This window comes from Pristis pectinata, chromosome 26 (assembly GCF_009764475.1).
Source record: "Pristis pectinata isolate sPriPec2 chromosome 26, sPriPec2.1.pri, whole genome shotgun sequence".
NCBI lineage: Eukaryota > Metazoa > Chordata > Chondrichthyes > Rhinopristiformes > Pristidae > Pristis > Pristis pectinata.
This window is the reverse complement of record NC_067430.1, coordinates 13,748,287-13,760,317: the sequence shown is the minus strand read 5'-3', so window position 1 is coordinate 13,760,317 and position 12,031 is coordinate 13,748,287. Positions and strand designations below refer to the sequence as shown.

At 42.7% G+C, this 12,031-nt stretch overlaps 1 protein-coding gene across 1 annotated transcript in view; it reads right to left on the bottom strand.

The window, feature by feature from the left end:
- The window catches only part of ccdc30 (coiled-coil domain containing 30), a 97,412-nt gene that overhangs the window by 19,777 nt on the left and 65,604 nt on the right, over positions 1 to 12,031 (bottom strand). Inside the window, exons 20-23 of the mRNA XM_052039460.1 lie at positions 10,054 to 10,211; positions 6,816 to 6,981; positions 5,316 to 5,437; positions 2,506 to 2,647 (exon numbers count right to left, since the gene is read on the bottom strand). Of these exons, the coding sequence (XP_051895420.1) occupies positions 2,506 to 2,647; positions 5,316 to 5,437; positions 6,816 to 6,981; positions 10,054 to 10,211 (588 nt within the window). The remainder of the gene's footprint in view (positions 1 to 2,505; positions 2,648 to 5,315; positions 5,438 to 6,815; positions 6,982 to 10,053; positions 10,212 to 12,031) is intronic.

Sequence of the window (12,031 nt, the reverse complement as noted above, 5' to 3'; positions counted from 1 at the left end):
AACGTCATCCTTAATAATGGACTCTAACATCGTAAGTCATCTTAACACTGAAGTCAGGCTAACTGGCCTACAACTTCCTGTCTTTTGCCTCCCTCCCTTCTTAAAGAGAGGAGTGACATCTGTGATTTTCCAGTCCTCTGGAACCATTCCTGAATCTAGTGATTCTTGAAAGCTCACTACTAATGCCTCCACAATCTCTTCAGCTACCTCTTTCAGGACCCTGGGGTGTAGTCCATCTGGTCTAGGTGACTTATCCTACCTACCTTCAGACCTTTCAGTTTCTCAAGCACCTGCTCCGTAGTAATAGTGACTACACTCATTTTTGCCCCCTGACTCTCTCGAATTTCCTTGTCCTCAGCTTCTACCTTATCAGCCTCAACATTCCATATTGTTTCCATATTTCCTTATGAAATAGAAAGAGACATTTTGGCCACTGCCTTAATACCAGTTTGTAGAGCAATCCCACTCTGCACTAATTTTCCCTGTAAGCTTCTCTCCCACCATTTCAATCAAGTCCTGCCAGATTCCACCACTCACCTACACAATACAGGAAAATTACAATGGCCAATTAACCTACAAACCTACACGTCTTTGGGATGTGGGAGGAAACCAGAGCACCTGGGGAAAAACTATGAGACCATGGGGGAATGTGTAAACTCTTGAGAGAGCACCGGAGGTTGGGACCAGACCCGAACTGCTGGAGCCATGAGGCAGCAGCTCCACTAGCCATGCCAGTGTGCCACCCAATCAACCACCATTCCCGACTAACTAATGCAGGACTGCAAAGGTTTGACCTGATCCATGGGTTAGCTTTGCCCTCTGCATGCTGCTTTTATTGTTCAGTGTGTACACAGTCAGCTTTCTGAATCCTGCATCTCCAAATGATCATCCTCCCAAAATTTCCACTACTTCCAATTGATTTCCACCACCAGACACATCATCCCTTCCCCTCCTCTTTCAGCATTCCAAAGCAACCGTCCCCTCCATACTGCCTGATCCATGCTTCCATCTCAAGCAACCATTCCCTTTCTCTTGGCACTTTGCCATGCAATGATGGTAGATTCAACACCTGTCCTTTCACTTCTTCCCTTCCCACCATCTAGGTACACAAACAGTCCTTCCAGGTGAAGTAGCAATTCACTAATTGCTACTTCATTTAGGAGGAACAGAGGTATCTTGGGGTCCACGTCCATAGATCCCTCAAGGTTGCCGCGCAGGTCGATAGGGTTGTTAAGAAGGCGTATGGAGTGTTGGCCTTCATTAGTCGGGGTATTGAGTTCAAGAGCCACAAGGTGATGTTGCAGCTGTATAGAACTCTGGTTAGACCACACTTGGAGTATTGTGTTCAGTTCTGGTTGCCTCATTATAGAAAGGATGTGGAAGCTTTAGAGAGGGTGCCGAGGAGATTTACCAGGATGTTGCCTGGATTGAAGAGCATGTCTTATGAGGATAGGTTGAGCGAGCTAGGGCTTTTCTCTTTGGAGGGAAGGAGGATGAGAGGGGACTTGATAGAGGAGTATGAGATGATAAGAGGCATAGATCGAGTGGACAGTCAGAGACTTTTTCCCAGTGCGACAATGGCTAACACAAGGGGACATAATTTTAAGGTGACTGGAGGAAGGTGTAAGGGGGATGTCAGAGGTAAGTTTTTTTTTTACACTCAGAGTGGTGGGTGTGTGGAACGCACTGCCGACAGAGGTTGTGGGGGCAGATACATTAGGGACATTTAAGAGACTCTTAGATAGACACATGAATGATAGAGAAAAAATAGAGGGCTATGTGGGAGGGAAGGGTTAGATAGACCTTAGAGCAGGATAAAATGATGGCACAACATTGTGGGCCAAAGGGCCTGTACTGTGCTGTAGTGTTCTATGTTCTAACACTTCTTCCAAATTACTTCATTGCATTTAGTGCTACAATGTGGTCTCCACTACACTGGGGAAATTACACACAGACTGGGTGATTACTTTCAGGAAGCCTCTGCTCTCTCTGCAAGAGGAACCTGAAATTTCCAGTCTTTTGTCAAATTAACTTTCTGTCACTCTCACTCATCTCCCTTCAGTACCCTACATTGGTCCAACAATCCCCAATGTAAGCTCGAGGAACAGCACCTTATCTACCACCTGGGTATGCTTTAGCCATCAGGACTTAATACCGAATTTAATGATTTCAGCTAAACCCTCTTTTTTCTCTCACTCTCCGCAGATGTGGCTGTACTTTTGTTTCAGTTAGCTTTAGCGTTCTTTTTTGTCCCCAGTAGCCAGTTTTTAAAGTAACTATCACCTTGACAAATTTGGTCTGCAGCTTATCACAGATAATCTCTCTGTTCTCTCCACTCCTCTCCACCATTTAAAACATGCCTGTCTTCTCACTTTCCAATTCTAATGAAGAATCTCTGACCCAAAACATTGTCTTTGTCCCTTCCCAGTGATGTAGCCTGACCTGCTGAGTGCCGCCAACATTTTCTATTTTTTTATATAAATAGCTGCTATTCTTCGGATTCACCTTATCCATCAGGTTTTTCATCAACTTGATCTCAGTTTCCAGATGTTTTATTTTACCATCCCGCAGCATCACTTCACGGATAAAAATCTCTTTAGCTTTACGCAGTTTCTGTTTGTGTCTCACTTGTTTCTCATTATAGATTCTGACAAGAAAGAGAACAAACATTGGATTTATTTGCAATCTTCATGTCTTCAGGTGTCCCAGAGTGTTTCACATAAGACTAAGTCACTCATCTAATATATCCAAACACAGCAGCCAAATTTCACACAGCCAGCACCAATGAGATAATCACCAGATAACACTTTAAAGTGTTCTTGGCTGAAGAGTAGGTTATTGTCCAAAATTCTAGGGGAGCACCACTTAAGAAAATAATAGAACAGAAGTTCCATGATCCAGGAACCATAAAAACCATGCACCTTATAGTGTCTCGGTCCTGTTAGTGTACTAAACTGTCATCCACAATAGAAAAACGATTTGATAACTGGGGTTGTGCTGTGACCAAAGAGGTTAGTCTTATGAAAAAAAGGGAAATCAGGCAGTGGCTGACAAGATTTAATATTCCTGCTATAGGGGTGAATCCCATTACATTGATGGGACACAGCCGAAAGTTAAGCCTCCCATTCAAGCCTCTGATGCTATTTCACAATCAGCACTGAGGTAGGTCAGAAATGCACGAATCACGATTTTAAACATCCATTGCCTGCTATTCTGATTCCATGCAATGACATCCCTCAACTTTGTTCTGAACCTCAGTTTCCTGTACAATATAGTAAACCCAAGCACCTATGATGGGGACTTGGATTTATGTTAGATTTGATTCTATGGATTCTGTCCAAAAACAAAATTCAATGTTCATCAAGGTGGAAAGTCAGAGTCAGTAAATGAACTCTTTTATATTTCAGAAACTCACTTTCACCAATAGCAACAAGCAATTCAAGATCATATCAGGAAACCAGGGGCCATGAGCCATACGTCAGTGGTGAGAAAGTTACTGGAAGGGATTCTGAGGGACAGGATTTATTTGCTCTTGGAAAGGCAAGGGCTGATTAGGGATAGTCAGTATGGGTTTGTTTGTGGGAGATCATGTCTCACAGTTTTTCAGAACGTGACCAAGAAGATTGAAGATGGCAGGGCGATGGAGGTTGTCTACGTCAACTTTAACAAGGCCTTTGACAAGATCCTGCATGTTAGGCTGGTCTGAGGGGTTAGAAAAGGTGGGATCCAGGGTGAGCTACCAAAGTGGATACAAAATTGGCTTGGTGGTAGGAGGCAGAGTGTGGCAGTGAAGGTTTGCTTTTCAGATTCGAGACCTGATACCACTGGTCTGCCGGGGGATCAGTGCTGGGTCCCTCACTGTTAGTAGTATATATATTAATGATTGGAAGAGAACATAGGTGGTATGATTAATAAGTTTGCAGTTGACACCAAAATTGCGGTATAGTGGAGAATGAAGAAGGTTGTCTAAGTTTACAACACAATCGAGATCAACTGGGAAAGTGGGCAAGGGAATGGCTGATTGGAATTTAACTCAGACAAGTGTGAAGTGATGCATTTTGGTAAGATAAACCAGGCCAGAACATACAGTGAATGGCAGGGTCCTGGGGAGTGTTATTGAGCGAGACCTTGGGTACAAGGCTGAGCCTTTGAGTGTAGGAGTTGAGAAGTCATGTTACTGTTGTGCAAATTGTTGGTTAGCCTGCATTTGGGAGTATTGTGTGCAGTTCTGGTCACCACCCTATATGAAGGATGTGATTAAGCTAGAGAGGGTGCAGAAAAGATTCAAAACGATATTGCCTGGACTGAAGGGCTCGATTTGTAAGGAGAGATTGGAAAGGCTGAGACTTACCCTGGAGGCTGAGGGGAACCTTGTAGAGGTTTATAAAATTATGAGGAGCACAGATAGGGTAGGTAATCAGTCTTTTTCCCAAGATAGGGGAGTCTAACACTAAAGGGCATAGATTTAAGGTGAGAGGGGAAAGATTTAAAGGGGTTCTGAGGGGCAAGTTTTTCCACTCAGATGGTGGTGGATATATTGAACAAGAGGTAGTAGAGGCAAGTACAGTTACAACATTTAAAAGACATTTGGGTTGGTACATAGATAGGAAAAGTTTAGAGGGATATGGGCCAAGCACAGGCAAATGAGATAAGCGTAGAAAGGCATCTTGGTTGGCATGGATCAGTTGGGCCATGGGGCCTGTTTCCATGCTGTACAACTTTATGAATCTATAATCAGTTCAGATACGGCAATGCTTTCTCTATTCTGGTCCAGAGAGGTGGCTTAGCACCAATATAGAGAGGCCATCCCCTAACCTAATATTCCCCAGTTTTTACATTAAACATCCTTAGTCCCATCTGACAGAAGTTGCCCTTTGGTTTATTCAAAATTGGTCTGTCAATCCAAATTCAATTCATAAAGGACCCTTACTGACAGCAGTTAGAGAAGAAGTATCCAAGAAGTTGAAGTTGGTGTCGAACCAAAGCTCTAATAACTACCTCACTGTATTGACCAGTTCCATTTGTGATTTTTAATGGAGTGCTTTCACTTACTTCTGTAAGGATGCCAGAATAACCATGCCTCTAAACCTCTTTTGCTTTCTATCAGGGATGAATATCTAATTTTAAAAGTGGTTATTATGAGAATAATTGCTGCAACCAAGTCAGCAATATTTTCAATTTCAGTTAGCCAATTTGGACAGTCAAAATGTCTAAACCTTCCTGCAACATTAAAAAAATGACAAAGCTGTGCCCAGACATCTCCATGGTTCCTTCCCACAGTCTTACCAGCCCTGAGAGGTTGTCCATTCACTTGCCTGACTTGTGAATCCAATTGTTGGAGAATATTCTGCAGTTCTTCCTTAAGTTTGTCTATTTCTTGTTTGCGTGAACACAGATCATCTGACAACTTCTTATTAGCCTTTTGAATGCAGAGATTCTAAAAGGAAAATGATTTCCATTAGAATTTTGAAATAATAAATAACAATCACTTAATGCTATAAAATGATAAAACTTGGCACATGCTAAAAAAACACAAAATAGTAACTTTAAAAATGGAATGTATTTTCCCCTTTCTAGTTTGACCTGATTGATTTTTCATCAGATTACTTGCCCAAGACTGGGAAATTTTCTGTGGTAATTATGGGGACAAACTGCAGTTTAGAATGTGTGGGTCATGCAAAAATGAATAAACTAGCTTCCAGATCAGTTTTTTTTTTATTTTCAAAAGAGATGCCTGATCACTGATCCTGATTACTGTATAATGATCCTGTTGGAAAATTTATGGGTTCTTCATCCTCTGACAACTGAAAGATGCACAAGAGCAACAGTGTTTGGAGGGGTGAGGAGCCGTGCCAGTTTTATCTGCTCTCCTCCCTCGGCATGAATATTTTATCCCACAGAAGGTGTTGTATGCAGTAGAGTAGCCATTTGTTGCACAAATGCCTTACAACAGTTATCATCCAGGACTGCAGGACTGAAGGCGGAAATTTGGCGAGGTTGGGGGGGGGGGGGGGGGGGGGGGGGCCATCAGTAGAGTCGGGTGGTGTGGGTGGAGGTTAGCATGGGTGGCACAAGCAGTTGGCCAGAAATAAGATTGGGGGTCAAACGAAGGTGGTCAGATGGTTATGGGTCTGGAGGGTCAGTCAGAAAAAGATTGAGGGGTTGGTTGGATACAGATTCAAGGATGTTGGTTAAGGGTTTGTGGTCAGCGGACATGCAATCAGGGACCTTGAGGACTGTGAGACTGAGAGGTGAGTGGGGGCCAGGGAGCAGAATGGGGTGCAATTGCTCAACAAACTGCAAGATGATAGATACCTTGCACTAAATGACAGGGAAGCAAATGTGGACAAGCCCCCTTTAACCAATGCTGAAACATCACTCAGCTCTCTGGTTAAGGCCTTCAGGGGTTTTAGTGTGTACTGTGCATGTTCAGTGGCCACCATGCATATTCCCATCATTTATATTGAGGTCCCGAATTAGTAATTGGGTTTCAAATTGAATTCACTTATGAGATGCATATAAATGTTAAATTATACAAATGAGTTTCTAGGCCCATGTGTGCAATAGAATGAGATCACATTATTGTATAACCTCTCAGTGCTCAGTCCTCCAGGAGTTTCTGTCTATATTTCAGCCTTACTGTCTTCCAGGAATCCCTAAATGGCTCAGGCAACCCCATCATGCACGGAGCCATGCCCCAGTAAAAATTCCTGCCAAATGACGAGCAAAAGGGAAAATGGAGAAAACAAAAAGTCAAATCCCATGGACAATACAACTGAGGTTCACTCAGTTCTATTTCACCCTCAGTTTCTAACCTCAGAACACATGGCTTCCTTTTCTTCTTCCAAAACTTGCAGTCGTGCCTCCTGTTGATGTAATTGCAGCTGAAGGTCACATTTGCCACGTGATAAACACCCTTCCTTTTCTTGCATTGATTTTATTTGTTGCTGTAGCTCTTCTGTATTCTGATCTGCAAGTTTCCTAACGAGAAAGAGTTATGGATATTGTAGCATGTCTGAATATAGAAAGCCCTGATATTTACAGATGGGAAGGGTAGAATTGAAGCAAAAAAAATCTAGGCAAGACTAAATCCACCTTTAAAGACACAAATAATATTCTCCAGCTTTTCAACAAAAATAAGTTCAGCTTGAATAGCACCGATTTCTTACCGTCTTCCAAGAATGCCTAAATGGATCAGATGACCCCAGCATACATAGAGCCATGCCCCAGTAAAAATTCATGCCACAACAGTGTTCTTGATCCTCCAATCCAAACATTTATAGGTGTGTACCCCTCTTTTCAAAAAGGCAGTTACTCAGGCAGCACAATGCATTGCCAGAAAGTTGGGCAAATCCTTTCCCTCCTCTAGTGCTCTCTCAACAAGTGACCCCCTATGGCTGGATGTGGAGAGGCTGCCGATAATGGCTAGTGTAGGGTGGACCAGGGTGAGCATTATGGCTGTTCAGCAAGTGTGAGGCTCTGGGTTGCACTCTGACTGGAACAGTGAGTGTGGCCATTGCTGGGGACTGGCAACATCTGTTCCAAATGTTGATAAATATGAAGCTTGTGCTGTAAATTCATAGCAATGGCCCACTCTCACCCTTTCGACCAGGATGCAGCCTGCACCCCACATCTCAATGCCGAGTGGCCGCAGCACTAGTCCCAGCCTACCTGACGCACTCCCTCATCTACAACCTCTTCACACTGAGTGGTGGGGAGATTCCTTGCTGGATTAGTGCCAGGTTCCCAGCACAATGGTGTGCAGCAGCAGGGAGGGCAGGAGTCTGCATCAGGTTCCAGCCACCCAGGTTGCCGGCACAGCAGCACTGTCAGTAACGTATCTCTCTGTCTGTATATGTAATGCTATAACGCTCCCTTTTAGGGCAGATTCCTTTAATACCCTTGTCCTTGGGAAATGAATCCTGATGGCTACTCAGGCACCAGCCTAAATAAAACTTAGAGTCTTAAATTCACAATATGGGGTCCTTGTTTTCTAAGAAAAGAAATGCTACAAAGTGTCCTTCCTGTTTTTGAAAATAGCAATTCAAGGTTTCCCTGATCTTCCCTCACCCTGCAAAAATCTTCTAGCGAGTGGACATTTTTTTTATTCATTCAAGGGGTGTGGGTTTCACAGGCAGAGCCAGCATTTAATTGCCCCACCCCTAATTGCCCTTGAGAGGGTAGTGGTGAGCTGCTTTCTAGAACTGCTGCAGTTCTTTGAGGTGCGGGTATACACACATGCTGCTAGGGACAGAGTTCCAGGACTTCAGCCCAGCGACAGTGAAGGAACAGTGATATATTTCCAAGTCAGGATATTGTGTGGCTTGGAAAGCAACTTACAGGCGGTGGTGTTCCCATGCCTTGGCTGCCCTTGTCCTTCTAAGTGGTAGAGGTCGTGGGTTTGGAAGGTGGTATCCAAGGAGTCTTAGTGAATTGCTGCAGTGCATCCTGTAGATGGTATCAACTGTGGCTAATGTGTGTCAGTGGTGGAGTGAGTGAGTGGCTATGGATGGGGTGCCTATCAAGTGGGCAGCTGTATCCTGTATGGTGTCAAGCTTCTTGAGTATTGTTGAAGCTGCACTTATTCAGGTAAGAGGAGAGTGTTCCATCACACTCCTAACCTGAGCCTAGTAGATGTTAGACAGGCTTTGGGGAGTTAGGAGGTGAGCTACTCACCACAGGATTCCTAGCCACATTGTATATGTGGCTATTCCAGTTCTGCTTCTGGTCAAGGGTAACCCCCTGTACATTGAAAGTGGGGGATTCAGTGACGGTAATGCCATTGATAGCTAGGAAGCGATAGCTAGATTTTCTCTCGTTGGATATCATCATTGCCTGGCACTTGTGTGATGCAAATGTTACTTGCCACCTATCAGCCCAGGCCTGAATATTGTCTGTCCTCCTTCATTTGGACGAAGACTGCTTAATTATCTGAGGAGTCAGACGGTGCTGAACATTGTGCAATCATCAGTGCACATACCAACTTCTGACCTTACAACTGAAGGAAGGTCATTAATGAAACAGTTGAAAATAGTACATCTTACATGTGAGTTTTGACATGGGAAGCATGACAACTAAACCCAAGTCCATCCTACTTAATGGCCAGTGACCAACAAGGGGATCAGTGGAACGAAATCAGGATAGCAGACATGATCAATATTTCCTGTTACTAGCCTAGTTAAATTGAAGCCCTGACACCACTGTGACAGCAGTCCTGCCTAACTCTCCAATTTAACCCAAATCAGGGTTTTAACATTTAATTCCTATCCTGTACCATAGTGTGACGCAATACCATTCAACTGCTTATTAGTGGTGTATTGAAGCATATTCAGCATTGGCAAGCAGGTTAGAATGTCATGCCAGAAAATTTTCCCAAAGATACTGTTGTAGAATACATTGATTCAGTTAATAATTTAGAGTTTGACAAAAATGACCTGCCAGATTAACTTGTTAAATCCGTATAAAACTTTGATTAGGCCACATTTGGAGTACTGTGTGCAGTTCTGGTTGCCGCATTACAGGAAGGATGTGGAGGCTTTGGAGAGGGGGCAGAAGAGGTTCACCAGGTTGTTGCCTGGATTAGAGTATGAACTATAAGGAGGTTGGACAAACTTGGATTGTCAGAGGCTGAGGGGTGACCTGATAGAAGTACGTAAAATTATGAGAGACAGGGACAGGATAGATAGTCAGAATCTTCTTCCCAGGTGGAAATGTCAAATGCTAGAGGATATAGCTTTAAGGTGAGAGGGGGAAAGTTTAAAAGAGATATACATGATTAGTGTTTTTTTAACATCTGGAACACGCTGCAAGGAGAAGTGGTGATGATAGTGGTACTTAAGAGACATTTAGACAGACATGTGTACAGGCAGGGAATTGAGGGATATAGACCACACACAGGCAGACGTAGAGTTTAAATTAGCATCATGGTCAGCATAGATATAGTGAGCCAGAGGGCCTGTTCCTGTGCTGTATTGTTCTATGTCAACATCAATGCTCTGTCTGTTCTAATAATCTAAATTACAGTATCAAGGCATCTATTTCTTCAGAGTTTACCTCTGAAGGGTTTCCTCTTGTAGCTGATTCTTGAGCTTGGCTGCTGCTTCTCTGCTCTCCTTAAGTTCAGCTTCCAATGTCACCCTCTCCTTATTTCGAGCTTCTGAGAGTCGTAGTTGATGCTGAAGGCTGCCCAGTTGCTGCTGTAACTCTGCAGTCTTCAGGTGCAGGATAGATTATTTGTGGAAGTAAGAGAAGGACAGAAAGAGAATGATCATACATTGTTGATGGATTCAAAGCAAGATATATCAAACAATATGCCATCCAAAAAGTTAAACGAATAGCCCAGGCAAGTAGATTTGGAAATGGGGGTTGGAAAAAATAAATTTAAAGAAAATGAATGCACCTTTATTTACTAACCAATGTTCTTTGCAAAAGGTGCAAAATGTAGTTCTAGAATCAAGTTATTTCTTGAAATTGTAGTAAATTTAAATTTCTTTTAAGATGGGATAGGATAGGGTAAGTTGCACTTCTGCATTAATTCCATATTAGTTCCTGCCTTATCAATTCATCTGACTGGGTAATATAGAAAAAAAATCAAAACTCAGTGCATTTGCAACTGAAATTCCATTAGGTGTGATTTTGTCCAAATGCAACAAGGAAACATCTCAAATGACTGAAAAATGCCAACCACAGTCCATGCGCGTGTCAATGAAAAATCCAAAACTGTCATCCAGGTGAGTGCTGTACATTGACTTAAATACAATTTATATTCCCTGTTTTTCATTTCCTGTTTCTCATTAGCTTCAACCTGATTGATTGTTCTGCCTCCTTGTTAGTTTCTCTGTTCATAGATGGCACAAGTCTCCTCTAGAAGGAGACACGTTCTAACCAATCTAGAAAAGAAGCTTGCATTCTAGAGTTTACCAGAACCATGTGGACAGCTTCCCCCCCAACTGCTTCCCTACTCCCATGGTGAAAGATAAACATTTTTTTTGCCACAGAATGCAAAATCCATACAATCATTTAGAATTTTAGACAGAAATATATGCTGAGGGAGACAATGCCAACATATACTATCAGTAAACTGCTCTGAATTTTCCTTTGAGAGGACAGAAACACAATCCTCTGCTACAAATCAAGCAGATTCTAACTTCTGATCAAATTATTTCTAATCAGTCAATTTGTAATATTTTGCTTTTGTTTTATTATTTAATGTAATGACTAACATTGCTCATAATTAAATGTCAGGGTCAACTGACAATATTTCTCTAACTTTGGTCGTGATTTTCTTTTTTTAAAAAAGAGATATTTCAGAATCACTGTTCATTCTGAAACAAGACACTGTATCACATTACATTGCATGGAAGCTAGTGAGTTCAGGGAAGAGAACAGTGATATCCTGAAACATTTTGACTTTATGAAAGAGGTGTTGGTGATCCTGAAGTGCACAAAGGTGGCTAAATTCTTGGGGCCTGACAAGGTATATCCTAGACATTGTGGGGAGCAAGAGAAGAAATTGCTGGGGCTCTGGCAGAGATTTTTGTATCTTCATTAGCCATGGGTAAGGAACCAGAAGACTGGAGGATAGGTAATGTTGTGCCATTATTTAAGAAAGGCTTCAAGGACAAGCCTGGGAACTACAGACTGGTGAGCCTTATATCAGTGGTGAGAAAGTTACTGGAAGGTATTACGAGACACAGGATTTATGTGCATTTGGAAAGGCAAGGACTGATTAATGATAGTCAGCATGGCTTTATAGAAGATCATGTCTCATGAATTTGAATTAGCTTTTTTGAAGAGGTGACCATGAGGATTGATGAGGGCAGGGTAGCAGACTTTAGCAAGGTCTTTGACAAGGTCCCACATGGGAAGCTGGTCCAGAAGGTTAGAATACATGGTATCTAGGGTGAGATAGCCAAATGGATACAAAATTGGCTTGGTGGTAGGAGTCGGAGGGTGGTAGTGAAGTTGTTTTTCAGACTGGAGGCCTGTGACCAGTGGTGTGCCATATAGATCAGTGCTGGGCCATCTGTTT